Source organism: Phascolarctos cinereus, unplaced genomic scaffold (assembly GCF_003287225.1).
Source record: "Phascolarctos cinereus isolate Bilbo 61053 unplaced genomic scaffold, phaCin_HiC Scaffold_726;HRSCAF=1367, whole genome shotgun sequence".
Classification (NCBI taxonomy): Eukaryota; Metazoa; Chordata; class Mammalia; order Diprotodontia; family Phascolarctidae; genus Phascolarctos; species Phascolarctos cinereus.
The window spans coordinates 408,590,247-408,607,244 of NW_027556098.1; the positions used below are offsets into that span (position 1 = coordinate 408,590,247).

General features: G+C 58.2%; 2 protein-coding genes across 2 annotated transcripts; one reads left to right on the top strand and one right to left on the bottom strand.

Moving 5' to 3' along the window:
- The first annotated feature begins 321 nt into the window (after positions 1 to 321).
- MAP3K10 (mitogen-activated protein kinase kinase kinase 10) lies at positions 322 to 13,729 on the top strand. Its single transcript, XM_020978945.2, has 10 exons — positions 322 to 1,414; positions 4,916 to 5,096; positions 6,111 to 6,259; positions 8,264 to 8,439; positions 8,928 to 9,168; positions 10,451 to 10,576; positions 10,749 to 10,881; positions 11,322 to 11,434; positions 11,594 to 12,286; positions 13,253 to 13,729. The coding sequence occupies exons 1-10, from the start codon at positions 691 to 693 to the stop codon at positions 13,594 to 13,596; spliced, it is 2,880 nt and encodes a 959-aa protein (XP_020834604.1). The 5' UTR covers positions 322 to 690; the 3' UTR covers positions 13,597 to 13,729.
- A 151-nt stretch (positions 13,730 to 13,880) lies between these two features.
- TTC9B (tetratricopeptide repeat domain 9B) lies at positions 13,881 to 16,889 on the bottom strand. The gene is made up of 3 exons (XM_020978973.2): positions 16,215 to 16,889; positions 15,202 to 15,384; positions 13,881 to 14,274 (listed from the first exon to the last, which is right to left on the bottom strand). The coding sequence occupies exons 1-3, from the start codon at positions 16,594 to 16,596 to the stop codon at positions 14,159 to 14,161; spliced, it is 681 nt and encodes a 226-aa protein (XP_020834632.1). The 5' UTR covers positions 16,597 to 16,889; the 3' UTR covers positions 13,881 to 14,158.
- Positions 16,890 to 16,998: the final 109 nt, after the last annotated feature.

The window sequence follows — 16,998 nt, forward strand, 5'->3', positions numbered from 1 at the left end:
CATCCGCCAGCGCGGTGGCAGTGGTGGCAGCGGCAGCGGCGGCAGCTCGGGCCACCCGGGCGGGCACTGCTGACAACCCCTGGGTAGGCTGACGGACTGGGCTGGGCGGAGCCGGGGCAGGTGCGGGCGATGGAGCCACCGCCCTCAGGCTAAGGGAACCTCTCCGGGAGCCGACTGGTCCTCAAGCGATCGCAGGTGGCCGCTCCGGGAAGGAGGCCGGGGCCGGGGCTAGGGCCCGGGTAGGGGTTGGGGGCGGGGGGCGCGCCAGGATGCCTGGAAGCCGGGGGGTGCGGGGGGCCGCCGCCGCTGGGTAAGGGCGGCTGGGCAGGGGGAGGGGCAGGCTGGCGGAGGGGAGGGGCTGATCGATCCCACATCCCCCACCACCAACCCGCGGGCCTCCCCCTCCCAGCTGCTTGGAGGCCCCGAGGGCTCCCTGGAAGAGGTGACCGATTTCACCTTGCTCTGCACCCCTGCCCCCTTTGGCCATCCCTTCGAAAGACCGGGACCCCAAGGTGTATTCGGGGGGGGGGGATGCTGATAACATCTTCTAGGCCTGTCTCCTCCTTGGGCCCCCTGCCCCCAGCCATGGAACCCAGGAGCTCCCCAGGAGCAGCCAGGGCTACCCCCCACCCCAGCACGTGGGGCTCAGCCAGCTGGGGGCCCGCCTGAACCCAGCCTCCACCGTGTCCCATGGAGGAGGAGGAGGACTGTGGGGAGGGCCCAGCCCTGCGGGGGACTGAAGAGTGGGGCCTGGGCCCCGACGTCCCTGCTGCTGCAGGGCCCCTATGGACTGCTGTGTTTGACTATGAGGCTGCGGGAGAGGAGGAGCTCACCCTCCGGAGGGGAGACCAGGTGCGGGTGCTGTCCCAGGACTGGGCTGTGTCCGGTGACGAGGGCTGGTGGACTGGGCAGCTGCCTGGTGGCCGCGTGGGTGTCTTCCCCAGCAATTACGTGGTGGCTCCCGGCGTGCCAGCCCCTGCCCCCACCGGCCTCCCTCTGCCTCGGGAGATCCCCTTTGGTGAACTACAGCTCGAAGAAATCATTGGCGTCGGGGGCTTCGGGAAAGTCTACAGAGCCAGGTGGCATGGTGAGGAGGTGGCTGTGAAGGCTGCCAGACTAGACCCAGAGAGGGACCCAGCGGTCACTGCAGAGCAGGTGGCCAGGGAGGCCCGGCTCTTCGGCGCCCTTTGCCATCCCAACATCATTGCCCTGCGAGGCGCCTGCTTGCGGCCACCCCATCTCTGCTTGGTCATGGAGTATGCCCGAGGAGGGCCGCTCAGCCGGGCCCTGGCTGGCCGCCGGGTACCCCCTCACGTGCTGGTCAATTGGGCTGTCCAGGTGGCTCGGGGCATGGAGTACCTGCACAGTGGGGCCCCGGTGCCCATCATCCACAGGGACCTCAAGTCCATCAACAGTGAGTGGCGCCCTGCCCCCTCCCTGTCTCCTTCAGCCTCTAGGGTTTAGAGCCAAAGGGAGCATCTTGCACTTGAATCTTTTGCAGAGAAGAAAACTGGAGGTGGGGGGGGGGTGGCATCGACTTGATTACAGGTAGTGAGTAGCACAATCAGGATTTGAACCCGGGATCTCTGCTTCTAACTCTGGTGTTCGTGTCTCAAGGCATGGGGCTCAGGTAGCTGTGCTCTTCCCAGGCAGGCCCAGCCCCACTGAGGCGTGGGGGGGAGTGGGTAAGGATGGGAACAGTAGGGCTGGCCAAGGATCTGAACTTGGAGAAGTGGAGGAAGAGCCTAGGACTGGTGAGAAGGACAGTCATTCCCCAGGGGGAAAGAGAATGCAAGATTTTGAGCTAGAAGGGACCTCAGAGATCATCTGGTCCAGCAGAGGCCCAGAGAGTGGAAGTCACTGGCCTAAGGCCACACAGGTAGTAGCTAGCAGCACAGAGATTTGAACCTGGGTCCTTGGCCCCAGATCCAGTGTACTTCCTGGCCTGGGCGTCAGGAGGAGCCCAGGGCTGCATGGGCGTGGGGTAAGCGGGAGAGATGAGAATGTGATTGTCCATCTGCAGAGGAGGCTGCTTCCCTCCTGCTGCCCTCCACCCCCCAGCTTCGGGGCCCAGGAGCTTTCTAGTACAGCCTCATCCCACCCCTCAGTGCCTTCTCCTCTCTGGGCCTCGGTGGAGGCGATCAGATTCCAAGCACTTGGAGACTGGTTTTGTTACATATGAGGAAACTGGAGATGAGAGAGGAGAAAAGATCTGTCCAAAGTCAGAAAGTTATTAGTAATATCACCTGGATTTGAATCTAAGCGCTGAAGTTAGTGTTCATTCCCTAGAATCATGGATTTAGGGCTGGGAGGGGCTTTTGGGGCCATCATCTCATCTAACCTTCTCATTTTATTGGTGAGGAAACTGAGGCCCAGAGAGTTCTGTAGGTAAAGGCAGGATTCGCACCCATAGCCTCTGATTCCAGACCAGCACTCTTCACTGCACAAAGGGCCCTTCTGCGCCTGGTGTCCTGTGGAGTTGCTGGCATTGGGGGTAGCGGCCCCCCAGCCTACCTGCCCTGTTAACAGAGTGATGCCTTCTGGGGCACTGTGTATGAGCAAGCTGCTGACATTGTGGTGTCGCAGTCCAAAAGCCAGGCCTTAGAGTCTGTCTCCCTGCTTTGACAGACAAGGAAACTGACGCTAAGGGATCTGCCAGGGGCCAGCCGGCTAATGAGGGTTGAAGTAGGCCGTGACCCAGGTTTTCCTGGCTCCAAACCCAATGTCCCGCCCCCCACCCCAAGCTGCCTCTCAAGATCGCCAAGGACAGCTCAGATTCAGAGGGTCGGTGCTGCCTCTTGGGCCTAGAGCTGCGTGTTCTTTGGCTATGGAAAATGGAAGCTCATGCTTTATCTGTTTCCCCCGAAATAACCTTGGGAGGGCCCAGAAGCCTTGTCTTGGGTCCCCACCTCCTTCCGCCAGAATTTACTTTACTGACATGTACAGACTAGAGCAGGATGGGGCCGGAGGGCCCACCCAATCCCACTCAGCTTGGCAAATTTAGACCCCGAATGGCAAGCTAATTTCCAAGGTCACACGTCTTGTTGGGTCAGTCGGTCAAAAGCACGCTTGGATCGCCTACTGTGTGTCAGGTGAGCGGTAGAGAACTGTTCTGGGAGTCAGGAAGACCTGGCTTCCAGTGCCTCTGGCGTCTGGCACCTGCTGGCTGCATGACCCTGGCAGAATCTCTTCACCTCTAAGTGCTCCGGACAAGTCCTTGATCTGCAGAGCACGTGGGGAGGAGTTCCCTGCTTTCAATTTTTAATGGATTAAATCACAGATCTGGTTCCTCCCCCCTAAAAAGTGCCAGGCGCCGAGGGTACAAAATCAAAACTGAAGCGATCTCTGCCCTCAGGGGAGGGGCTCACAGAAGGGATTTTAGAGGTCATCCAGTCCACCGCCCAGCTGAATTTGCTCCTGGCTGCAAAGACCTTTCCTCCACGCTATGTTGCCTCCAGCTAGACCTTATTTTTATATAGTGATCCACTCTCTCTCTCTCTCTCTCTCTCTCTCTCTCTCTCTCTCTCTCTCTCTCTCTCACTCTCTCTCCACACACACACACACACACACACACACACACACACCCCACACACACCCTCACACCACACACACACACACAAACACACTCACCACGCACGCTCACCCTCACCCTCTCTCTCACTCAAACATACCCTCACACACACGCACACCACACATACATACACCCTAACACACACACACCACACACACACCCTCACACACACCTCCTGCCTCCATACCTTTGCACAAGCTGTCTCCTCTACCTGTTATGCTCTCCCTCTTCCGTTGAATCTGTTGCTTTCTTCAAGGCTCAGATGCCCACCTCCTACCTGGGGGCTGGGAGCATGGGTAATAGCGCTTGTTTTTATTTTTGTCTTTATCCCTAATGACCAAAACAATGCCTGGCACATAGCAGGTTCTTTAATATATACTAGCTTAATAGTGTTGGAATCAATGACCCTAACTTAAGGAGTGAGGTCAGGCATTAAGAAGCAGCAATGGTAGAGAAACTAGCTCAAGTTTTAGGTTTGAAGTCAGAAAAACCTCTGATACTTACTTAATGTATGAACCTGGGCAAATCACTTGATTCCTTGGAGCCTCAGTTTCCCCCTCTGTAAAATGGAGGCATTACCACCTGTAGTACCCACTTCATGGGGCTGTTGTGAGGCTAGTATCAGATTGTGTTATGGAAAAGACTTTGCAGACATTAAGAGCGCTTGGCAAACTTCATTTCGCCTGCCCCAAGACCTTCAAGTTCTTCCCTGCCTGTAAAAGGAGTGTTGAATAAGGCCTCTCCAGCCCTGTCATTCTGGGGCCCTCAGATAAGAAGGACCCAAGGAGCATCAAAGCCTCCAGGGGCCACAGGATGTCAGGTTCCTGGCACCAGGCCATCAGAATGCACTGGCCGCCTGGCTCCCACCCAGTGCACCCAACACATCCTACAGAGCCTGTCTGGGCAGAGGTAGACAGAGGGCGGAGCTGCTTTTCTCTGCAACTGGGACAGATGTCCCTGCAATTCAGTCCAATAAATGGGCCACATTTTTGCCACAAAGCACTTTGGAAGAGTTAGCAGGCTTAAAAATAAGGTAGCATTATAGACTTAGGATGTCAACATGGGAATGAGCTTTGGAAAGGGGCATCCTCCTCAGGGGAGGCTGCCGCAGGTGGGATCTTACCTGGCATGGGTGGAGCCTGGCTGGGCCAGTGGCTAGGGGTTAGAAGACAGGTGGGGTCTGGGCCCAGATTGCTGAGGCCTTGAAGGCTAGGCTTAAGAGTCTGTGGGTAGAGGGGTGTCTGCTGATGACTGGGCCTGCTTAGCTAGGAGGAGGAAGCCAGGAGGGGGCGGGGGGGAAGGTCTGCAGCAGGCTTCTCTCCTCGCTTCCTGCCTCCTCCACAGTCCTCATCTTGGATGCATTTGAGAATGGGGACCTGTCAGACACCGTCCTCAAGATCACAGACTTTGGCCTGGCCCGGGAGTGGCACAAGACGACCAAAATGAGCGCAGCGGGGACGTATGCCTGGATGGCCCCCGAGGTCATCCGCCTGTCCCTCTTCTCCAAGAGCAGCGATGTCTGGAGGTATGGCCGAGGACAGGGAGGAGGGAGAGGAACAGAGACTCAGAACACAGCCCACAGGAGGCAGTGGGCTACATGCAAGGGCAGGCAGGGAGATGGGCCAGGTTCAGGGCACCAGGAAAGACAGGGTGCCTAGCAGCTGGGGAGAAACCGGCCACTGAGGGGTTCCTGGAGACTGATCAGATCTGAGTGGGATGCTCCAGTCAAGGGATGGGCAAAAGCAGAGGGCTCTTGGACCAGGGAATGTCAGAGCTGGAAGGGCCTTAGCACAGGGAAAGTCAGAGGTGGGAGGGGCTTAGAACCTAGAATACCTGAGTAGTAAAGGACCTGAGAATCTTAGGTAGTCCATCCCAGCAGAGGGGAAGGGAGACCTGAGGCCCAGAGTGGGGAGGTGATTATTTTCAAGGTCACATAAGTACTAAGTGACCGCCTGGCTCCAAGGCTCCTTCCACTCTTGGGGGTGAAATGGGCGCCCGTGAAGGAGAGGTGCAGGGCAGCTGGAGTTCCCCGGCCCTTGTTGGTACAGGAGGTAGAGCCAGTGGGAGATGAGGGAGGTATGCAGGACCAGAGCACTCAGGGATCGTCTGCTCTCACCCCTTCTTTCTGCAGATGAGGGAGCTCAGACAGTATCTAATTCCATCCCTCCCCTTAGTACAAATATCCCTTCAACCTCACCCGCAAGAGCAGTTGTCTTGAATTGCTCCAGAGATGGGGAGCTCACTTCCCATCATGGCAGCCTTTCCCACGGGCAGCCCAGTTCTGAGTGCTGGGAAGTTTCCCCCTTCCATTCAGCGGGAATCTGCCTCCCTCAGTCCCAGTTTGGGCGTCTGGGCCCACGCGGCACAGACCCGATTCCCCGTCCCCCATGCAGCACAGGCCCGATTCCCCATCCCCCATGCGGCACAGGCCCGGCTCCCCGTCCCTCAAGCCAGAGCACAGCATCGGAAGGGGACAGATGGAGGGTGTGCAGGGGCAGAGAGGACCAGCTCGGTCCCTGCAGTTCCCATCTGTCCTTAGCTTTGGGGTGCTGCTCTGGGAGCTGCTGACGGGGGAAGTGCCCTACCGGGAGATCGATGCGCTGGCCGTGGCCTACGGGGTGGCCATGAACAAGCTGATGCTGCCCATCCCGTCGACCTGCCCCGAGCCCTTTGTGCACCTTCTGGAGGGTGAGTGGGACGAGCCCTTTAAGGCTTGGCTCTTTTTCCCTGCGCTGACTTCTTCCCTCTTCTATTCAGTCTGACCCCAAAGCCCATCGACCCTCTGGTCTAACCCATACAGTCCATACACAACCTCCCAACTTCTGCTTGAACACCTCCAGTGATGGGAAGCTCACTACCTTCCAAGGCAGCTAGTTCCACTTTGGGAAGGCTGTCGTGGCTAGGAAGTTTTTCCTCGACCTCCAGCTTCAATTTCTCTCTCTTTTCATTATCCTCCCCATCTCCCCTACCCCACAGTGTTCCTGGTTCTGCCTCCTGGGGCCAAGCAAAACTAACCCAGTCACTTCTCTCCAAATACTTGAAGACATATACCATGTCCCCGGAGTCTTCTCCAGGCCAAGCATCTCCCATTCCTTTACTCTTCATGGGGCATGGACTCCAGACCCTCCCCTGTCCTGGTCACCCTTCCCTGGTTGCCCTTTGGTTTATCAGTGAACCCTTGGTGCCTAGAACTGGACCCAGCCCTCTGGATGTGGTCTGACCAGACTGAAGAGCCTTCTTATTCTTGACAGTGAGACAGGTTCCCATGAGCTTTTTTTGGTCTCTCCATTACCCTGCAGAGTCAGTCAATCAACAGGCATCTCATGAACACTCTATGCCAAGCCATTAGCACTGGGCACTGTGACTCACACTGAGCTTGGGGTCCACTAAAATCCTCAGATCTTTTTCCAGGCAAACTGCTGTCTTACCATGCCTCCCCCATTCTGTACTGTGCAGTCAGTCACTTAAGTGTCAGCTCTTCCGATAATAATAATTAGTATATTACACATTAGCGTGTAACCAGTATAATACTATAAATGTTTATAATGAGTCGTTTTTTAAAAGCCATGGTTGGAAGCATGGGGCTAACCCCTCTCGCCAGCTGGGCCTGCTCTTCACACCTCCCAGGCGGGTACCAGGAGCGGTCGTCATTCACTGAGTCCCTGGAATGCCCTCCAGCTGCGTGGAGCCTCAGTCTGGGAGCTGAGGAAGACCAAGGGTGGTTCTTCCTGATGGCGGGCATGGGCACCCATTCTCAACCCCTGTCTGCTTATCTGATAACTTGATTCATCAGTAAATCAATATATAAGGATTTTAAAAATAGCATTTATGGAGCTTTTGTAGCTAGCATTTACAATAGCTAGCAGTCATGTGACGCTATAAGGTTGGCCAAATATTTTCCAGCTACCTCATTCCATCCTCACAACAACCCTGGGAAGTTAGTGCTATTATTACCCCCATTTTACAGATGCAGAAACTGAGGCAGACAGAAGCTGATTGACTTGCCCAGAGTTGCACAGCTCCTAAGTGTGTGAGGCTGGATTTGAACTCAGGTCTTCCTGACTCCAGGTCCAGAGCTCTATCCACTGTGTCACCTGGCTGCCCACTCCTTGAACTTACCTCCATTCCCATCCTGGGCCTCACGGGGCAGGATTCCGGTCGGTGTCCCAGGGATATAGCCTGGGACCAGAATGATGAGTGGTCCCTGCTCCTACTGCCTGGGGTTTAAGGGCTGAGCCTGTGCTCCCCAGGAGTCCTCCCCTCTGATGCCACCTCAGAATCTCAGCACTGGAACCTTGGAGACATTTCTAGGTTATCTTGAGCAGGAAAGAGCCTCGTGCTAACTAGAGCCCCCCTGTGAGTTACGGGGAGCCCACTACTCCTGGCCCTTCCTTCCTGGGACAGCGAGGAAGTTCAGAGGATCCCAGACCTAGAGCTGGGAGGGTCCTTGGAGGAAACAGGCCCAGAGAAATTGACTTACTAAGGTCACACAGCTGGCAGAGCCTGGATTTGAACTTACAACCCATGACTCTTACATCCATCATGCTTTCCACTCATGGCACTGTGAGTTCTTTAAGCCCCACAGAAATCTGCACCTTCTTCCTGTCCTCCCCGCCACCTCCGGTTAGCTCCGGTTATGTTCCCTGTGGCCGGGAGGGACCACAGCCCCATCATGGCCATCTGCTCCCACAGAATGCTGGGACCCCGAGCCCCACCAGCGGCCTGATTTTGGCAGCATCCTGAGCCGCCTGGAGGCCATAGAGCAGTCGGCCCTATTCCAGATGCCGCTGGAATCCTTCCACTCCCTCCAGGAGGACTGGAAGCAAGAAATCCAACACATGTTTGATGACCTTCGGACCAAGGAGAAGGTGTGTGCTGTGTGCACGTGTGAGACGTGTGCGTGTGGTGTGTGTGTGATGGGTGTGCTGTGTATGAGGGTGTGTATATGTGAGTGTGAGTGTGGGGGTATGTATGTATGTGTGATGTATGTGTGATGTGTGCACTGTGTATGAGTGTGTATGTGTGTGATGGGGGTGTGTAATGTGTTTGTGATGTATGTGTGATGTGTGCGTGTGTGTGAGGTTGTGATGGTGGGAGTGTGTAACGTGTTTGTGATGTATGTGTGACGTGTATGTTGTGTGTGAGTGTGTGTGTGTGTGTGTGTGTATGATGGCGGGAGGATGTAATGTGTTTGTGGTGTATGTGTGATGTGTGTGTTGCGTGTGTGTGTATATGTGTGTGTATGTGTGTATGATGGTGGGAGGGTGTAATGCGTGTGTGCAGGGGGAGGGGGAAGGGCCCCTGGGGGAGGGGAGATTCCCCCCCCAGCCCGCCTGCCCCCCCCCTCATGTCCCAGGAGCTCCGGAGCCGGGAGGAAGAACTCCTGAGAGCAGCCCAGGAGCAGAAGTGGCAGGAGGAGCAGCTTCGGCGGCGGGAGCAGGAGCTGGCTGAGCGCGAGATGGACATCGTGGGGCGCGAGCTGCACCTGCTCATGGATCAGCTGAGCCAGGAGCGGCCTCGTGTCAAAAAGCGTCGGGGCCACTTCAGGCGGAGCCGCCTCAAATTGAGGGACAGCAACAACATCAGCCTGCCCTCAGGTAGCAGCTGCTCCTAGAAAGCCAGCCCTGAGAATCCTGAGAGCCCAGAGCCAGAGACTGTCCCAGCCGGGAGGGCCCTTAGAACAGGGAATGTCAGAGCTGGGAGGGAGGGGCCTTACAACAGGGAATGTCAGAGCTGGGAGGGAGGGGCCTTACAACAGGGAATGTCAGAGCTGGGAGGGAGGGGCCTTACAACAGGGAATGTCAGGGCTGGGAGGGCCCTTAGAACAGGGAATGTCAGGGCTGGGAGGGCCCTTAAAACAAAGGATGTTGGAGCTGGGAGGGATCTTTGACCTGCCTGTCAAACTCAACATAGTAAACCACACCTAGGGATTCCTGCAGTCCACATATTAACTTAGAACACCATATGGTAAGATTATCTATGTTCTATTATATTTTTATTTATTTTGTTTAATATTTCCCAATTCCACTTTGATCTGGTTCCGGGGGCCCTTTGGCTCTCTCTGTGTTTGAATCCTGTGCCTTAGAACATGCAGCGTGAGAGCTGGGGATGGTAGAGCCCCTTGTGTCTAGGCCCCTCATTTTTCTCATCTAGAGATGGTACTGAAGAGCAGGCGCTGACTCCCCAAGTTCACTCTAGGAGCCCTGGGCCTAGCTGGAACTGGGTCCCAGGCGTTGGGACCCCCCACCCTGGATCCTTGCGATCACCATCCTAGTCCCTCCTTCAGAGATCTTCTTGGGTCACCCACGACTGCCCCCTTTCAGTGGTGACCCATGGGAAGGCCTGTAGACCCTCTTTCCATCTCCATAGGCAGTCCAAGTTTAGCCTGGAAAAAACGTGGCAAGGGCGCAACCCTATGGGTGTCTCATGCAATCTGAAGGGTTGTCCTGGAGAGGAGGGATCAGGCTTGTTTGTCCTGTCCAGAGGGCAGAGCCAGGAGCATGAGGAGTAGATAGTGCCAAGGCCATTAATGAGAATGATGACTCTGGAAAAGCCGTGGCATGTGTTCAGATTCTCACTCCGCGAAGTTATCATTCTGTAAAATGTAGTCATTGTTTATGGCCCAATGGAAAGATGCAGTGGGAATGTGGATAGCTTAGGTGTTGAGGGGATTCACTGTGCGTCCTGCCTGGGCTGTAGCTGTGTAGGCTTGCCATCAAAGAGCGTCCTAAGCGTGACAGCTGTCCCCTCATGGACTATGCCGCTGTGTGAGTAGTCCCCCGCACCCCGGCTGGAGGTCTGCAGCCCCATACGTGGTAACACAGAATCGTCTGGGGCTTTGGGCCAGGGAGATGGTACTAAAGCCTTCCCCTGTTCCAGGCTTTGAGCACAAGATCACCGTCCAAGCCTCTCCAACGACTTTGGACAAGCGGAAAGGGCTGGGACCTGAAGGAGTCAGCCCCCCTGCCAGCCCCAGCATCATCCCTCGGCTCCGGGCCATCCGCTGTGAGTGCCATGCACATCCTGCTTCTGCACCCGGTGGGGATGGGGTGGGGGGGAAGGGAAAGAGACAGGGCCATCGAGGTGGGCGAATCCACTCTCCAGGGCATGGTCACTCCTCTGCCCTCCCTGCTCACTTTCCTCTTGGGGATCGGGGGGTGCGGCTTCACCGGCCCAGTGACACCTATAGAGAACACCAGCAGCCGCAGTGGGACCCTGAAGAAGGAGGAACTTGTCACCGGGAGGAAGAAGGGCCGGACATGGGGTCCTAGCTCCACCCTGCAGAAAGAGCGGCTTGGTGGGGAAGAGAGGTGAGGCTGGACCAGAGGGGAAGGGGGTGTGGAGGAGAGGACTCTCAGAGGGTCTTAGGGAGAGGTCACTTAGTCTGGCCCCTCCAATTTCCAGAGAGTGGCTCTGTGGCCCTCGGATGTGGCAGCCCTGGGATCTGAACCGAGACCTCTCGACTCCTAACACTGCGTTATTTCCTTCGTTCCCCAGTTCTTCCATTCCCTCTATCCTATCAGACCTAGGGGTGGCATTTCGTAGACTCTCAGACCGCTGAAGCTACAAGAGACCGCCCAAGTCCCGACTCCTCACTGCACAAAGTGGGCAGCGACTTGTCCAAGGTCATATGGGCTCAGGGCACAGCCAGCAGGAGAGCCCAGCTACCCCTCTGGGTGGGAGCGGCTGGGGTCACAAGGCTCTTTGTCCTAGGCCATCTTCCTCAGCTTTCCAATTTCTGCCCCTGCAGGCTGAAGGCCCTAGGGGAGGGTAGTAAGCAGTGGTCCTCCAGTGCCCCGAACCTGGGCAAGTCTCCCAAACATATGCCCATGGCCCCTGGCTTCTCCAGCCTCACAGAGATGGGTGAGGGCCAGGGCAAGGGCAAGGTGGGGAGGGAATAGGGGACTGCGAGGGACAGGGGGCAGGCAGGGAGGAGCCTTGGGGGTGGGAATGGGAGGAAGCCCAGTGAAGCAGGGGCCTCCAACTTACCTCTTCTCTTTTATCCCTGCTCCCCCACAACAGAAGAGTTTGCAGAAGCTGATGGGACCAGTGTGCCCCCCTCCCCCTACACTCCCCCATCCTACCTCACCTTACCTCTGCCTGCTGAGGCCCCCACCAGCCCCTGGGAACCACCTCACCCTGCAACAGCCCCTCCAGGACGGGGTGGGGCCCCCCGGAAGCGGAGTGAGCTGGCACTGCTGAGATGCGCCACCATCCTGGGGGCCGTGGCCTTGGGCAGTGACATGGCAGAGGCCCAAGCGGCTGATGGAGATGACGAGCCTCGCTGGTGGAGAGATGGACTCTTCCCCCGGACTACTCGTTTCCCCCGGGGACCCAGCCCACCTGGACGGAGGGCCCGCTGCCACGGGAGAGGGGCAGGGGAAGAGGCCCCCCTGCCCCCTGCCCCTGGCCTGGTGCCTTCAGCCACCATCCTCTCCCTGTCCTCCCTTTCTGACTGCAACTCCACTAGATCGCTGATTCACTCAGACAGTGACGAAGGGCCCCCAGCCATGGTCGTAGGGACTTCCCCTCCAAGCACACCTGCCACCAACCCCTTGGTGGACCTGGAGGTGGAGAGCTTTAAGAAGGACCCCCGCCAGTCGCTCACCCCTACTCACGTCACCGCTGCCCGGGCTGTGAGCCGAGGGCACCGCCGGACCCCGTCAGACGGGGCCCTGAGGCAGCTGGTGCAAGGCCACCGACCAGGACCAGAGGGTGAGGGCCAGGGGCCCGCTTGCATGGGAGCTGGGGGGTCAAAGGAGGAAACTGAGGCCCAGGGTTCCACTAGCAGCAAAGCACCCTGGCTGTGCCACCAGAAAGGGAAGAACTTCTCCAGGTGGAAAGGGCCGCTTTGTAACAGGGCTCCTAGGTGCTGGAGGGGACAGTGGGTGGCTCCTCGTGGAGGACATTAGCAAAAGAACTCTTGCTCACAGTTGGATGGGACAGGAGCCCACCTGAGCTTCTGTGGGCAGAGGGTCTTGGGGAGTGGGCAGCTCCTGGCCTGGGAGGAGCCATGGCTCAGCAAGTGGATGGTGCGGCCTCAGGCCCAGGCCAGGGACCTTGGTCTGCTCCTCTGCCCTTCGCCCTGACACAGAACCTCCCTTCTTATCCCTCACTGTCCATTGTCTGAGCTTGCCTTGGGCATAACAAGATGGGATTGTCTGGACCCAGTACCAGGTCCCCAGGCCTGAGGGAGTCCCTCCCCCAAGCTTGGAGAGCACCAGTGGGTAGGGCCCCTGTCTGAGCCCTCATCCCCTTCCCCTTGCTGCTTTGGCCCAGGCCAATACAGAGATCCCGGATGGTGGCAGAGTGGGCACGGGAATATCTAGAAATAGGAAGTCAGTTCAAACTGAGACTGTCCAGGCCCCCTGGGTGCGATCCCTTTATTTCACAGAAGAAGCTGAGGTCCAGAGAGGGCATGGGATGTGCCTAAGGTCACAGACTGAGTAGGGGGACAGCCAGGCCTAGAATCCAGTCCAGACTTTTAGTTCTGTTTTTCCTGTCTCCAGGACGTGATTGTACAACCCTGGCCAGGGTGGGAAGTGGCCTGCATTGGGCTGGCCCCAGCCCCACTACTAGAATGGGGGGCAGAGAAGCTGGGTTGGGAAGGTCTGCCTTGGGCCGACAGCTTTAGGCCTCGGCCACTAAAACCCCTCCCGGACCAATTTTCTCTTCTTTCAGTCCCCAGGGACCCCCTGGACTTCCCCCGCCTGCCTGACCCCCAGACATTGTTTCCCCCTCGACGAAGGCCTCCTCCAGAGCACCCAGGCCGGCCCACCACTCTGACCTTTGCCCCTCGGCCAAGGCCAGCTGCCAGCCGGCCACGGCTTGACCCTTGGAAACTGGTCTCCTTCAACAGAACATTCAGCGGCTCCTCCCCTCCTGCACCCGGGACACCAGGCACCCCGGGGCCCCAGCCTAGCCTGCTTGACATGGACACAGAAGGACAGAGCCAGGACAGCACAGTACCCCTGTGTGGGGCCGTGCCCACCTTCTCTGACCCTGAGGCCGATGTCTCCCACTGAATGTACAGCCCTGGCCTGCGGGTGCTGCCCCCATGGGGCAGAGAGAGGCCCATACAGGGACTGATGCTATGTATTTATTGGGGAAGGGGGGTGGGAGGGGAAAGTCTGGCTAATATAAGTTTCTTGTCTTGTACTCTGCTGTCAGCTGATGGGACTTGGGTCTGGGAGGGGGGCTGCCTCATTGCCAAATCTTTCCCACCAGTGGGAGGGGGGAGGGGCCGATCCACCCTAATACCCAGGTGTGGAGGACCCACCCTGGCCACCTAGATAACACCACCACCACCTCACACTTTTGGTTTACCGTTAACTTTTTCACATTTATTATCTTGGGACCCTCACAACAGCCCCCTTCGGTGGGTCCAGCCAGGGGCGATCACCCTCATTGTAGTCACGGATAAATAGAAGCCGCCAACAAGGCAGGGGCAAAACGGGAAGTTGGCATCAGTGGGCAGGAGCTTCCCCACCCCTTCCCCCTGCTCCTCCCAGGGCTGGACTCCCAAGTCTCACACAAAGCACGCGACACGGGCCTGGGGAGGGGGACCCCAGGAGTGAGGCCAGTGGATTAGCCAATCACATCTCGAGCTCGAGCGGGACCCCCGCTGCTCCCACCTTCTCGCTCTCGGCTGCACCGGCTCATCCGCAACTGGGTCAGTTGAATGTAGCGAAGGACGTTGGTGTCTGCGTATGGGAAGGGCACGTTGGGGGGCCGGCCCGCAGGCGGGGCCAGCCCAGGTGCTTGGCCGTCTTAGCTTCTCTGGCCCAGGGGGCGGAGTGGGGATGGGAGATGTGGGACTCTTGGTGTGTGGGAGCGGGCGGAAGGGTTAGGGCTTTGAGAAGAAACTGTGGCTGCCTTTGTGCGTATTTAGGCGGGGGTGGGGCAGCGTTTCCATGCCTAGGTGAGTGAGTCTTCGTGGGGAGGGACTGGAGAACGACCTAAGTCTGGTTCTGGATAGATGGGCGGAATCCCCCCACGTGACTGTCTCTGTGCTTCTGTATTTAGTCAGGCTCGGTGACTGCCTGAGTTTATGTGGGAAGGCGTCTAGATCTGGGGTGGGGTGATATCTTCCCCCCCTCACCCCCTCCGTGTGTGTGTGTCCGTATGTTCAAGTCTCCGTGCGCACAGAAAACATCTGCGTCTGGGTGTGCGTGGGCTCCCCTCAATATGGGTGGGGGTCTCTGCCTTGGGAAAGGTGTCTGCCTGGGAGGGGGATGCCATTCCCTTTATATCTGACTGGGTCCTTGTTGGGTGGGAGTGGGGGTGGGGGAGTTGTCTTTGCCTTCTCCTCTTCCTCTTCTCCCTTCCTCCCCCACCTCCCGATTCTCACTAGCCAGAATAATATAATAGCCCCTCACGCTTATATGGAGCTTTAAAGTCTACAAAAGCCCTTTCCTTACATCTTCTTTAAGCTTCATCTCCTCGTGACAATCCTGTCCATGCTATTATCGATCCCATTTTACAGATGATGAAACTGAGGCTCAGAGAAGGTAAGTGACTGGGTCAGCGCCACAAAACCGGCAGGCGTTGGAGGTGGGATTCGAACCGGAGTCTTCCAGGCTGCCAGTCCCTTGCTTTCCCCATCCCAGCCTTTCACTGGTGGCTCTCACCTGTGGGCTCCCGGCTCCGGGCCTCCTGCAGGTAGCGCAGGGCGCGGCTGTAGTCGCCCAGATGGTAGAAGGCGATGCCTGCCCGGTAAGTGGCCTTGAAGTTGTCCTGCTGCTTCTCCAGCACCTTGAAGCAGTACTCCCGCACCCTCTCGTAGTTCACCAGCTCCGACTGCAGCAGACACGCTGAGGCGGGACGGTCAGAGTAGCTCCCCCGAGCCCAGCCCCTCCCCATTAACCCCTCTAATTCATAAATGCACCCATCGGAATACGCAGCCCGGGGCATATGGTGCTTGGGAATCCCATTTGTAGAGGGCTGGTGAGACGACTAGAGGAAAGCCGAGAATAAAGGGGTGTGGACGGGGAGAGGGGCAGTTGCTGGGGGTGCGGAGCCGGGCGGAATGGGATCTTTAGGACATCAACTCAGGCAGCCGCTAGAGGGAGCCACGCGGGCACAGGGCAAATGGGGCTGAATGAGATTAGAGACAATCGGAGCAGCCAGCCTCTAGGGATGTCAAAGCGTAAAAGGGTCCTAGGGCTCCGGACCTTGAGGGAGCCAATTAACTGCCACATGGGACCAGAACCAATTCGCGTTGCCGCTAGAGGGAGCTGGAGAGAAAGGTCCAGTCTGTCGGCCCAGCCTGGACGGCCTTAGCCAAGTCCCTCGAGGTGTGTGGCTGTGGTTTCCCTCAGGTCCTCCCGCTTCCTCCCTGCCCACCACGCTGGACTGAGCGAGGATAACTCGGGCGAAGTGGGCAGGGTGGAGAGCAGTCGAGGGGTAGGGGGGAGGAGGGGAGCGGGGCGGACTCTGGCCCTGGGGAAGCCCAGAAGGCCCCCTCCCCCCCAGATGTCTATTGCGCCCCCCCCCTTTGGACCTCCCTGACTCCAGGGACCCCAGGGTCGGGCGCGCCTGGCCTCTGCTTCCACTTGGCCGCTCCTCCCTCCGCGCCTGAGGTCCCCGAAGCCTCCCCAGTCCCGGGGGCCCTCCTGTCCCTTCCCCCAGGCCCCAGCCGTACCAGTGAGGCTGTCATAGCACTCCACCTCCGTGCTCTCCATGAGGCGCCGCTGCTCCTCACTGAGCCGCGGGGGCGTGGGGCTGGGGCCTGGGCCGGGCTGGCGGGCTCCCTGTGCCGCTTTCAGCTGCAGCAGCGCCCGGTGGTACTTGCCGATAGCCTCGCGGAACTTCTTCTCTCGGTAACAGCGCTGGCCGTCGGCCTTGAACGCCACGGCGGCTCGGAGGCTGCTTTCCAGGGCTCCCCCGCCTGGGCCTCCCGAGGCCTCCGGGCCCGGACCATGGCGGGGGCCCGAGCCTGGTGGGGAACGGGAGGGCGGCGGACGAGGCGGAGGCTCAGGGGCTGCACTCAGCATCAGCACCGGGGACAGCGCACCGCACTGCATTGTGGGAAACTCGCGGCACTACAGCCGCCGCATCACCAACGGCGGGGAGCCCATCCCCACCCTAGACGCCGCCTTCACGGGCTTCGGCCACTCCTGCGGGGCTGGGGAATCTTTTCTCAACGCCTCCCTCTACCTCAAATGCACCACTCCAAATTAAGCCCTAAATCCCGATTTTCTCGCTTTCCTTCCCCCTCCCCCCAAAGGAGAGGCAATCCCAAGCAACCCCGTTTTGGAACTCGGATACCGGAAGACGGAACCCAGCAGTAGATTTTCAGCCAGGCCCTTTATCCTTTGGGCCTGTTCGCAGGCCCCAAGCATCCCTGTTAACGGGGCTCTCTCTCCCTACCGGACTCCTAGTAGGGATGCAACGGGAGGGGGTGAGGAAAACGGGAAAAGCCGCAG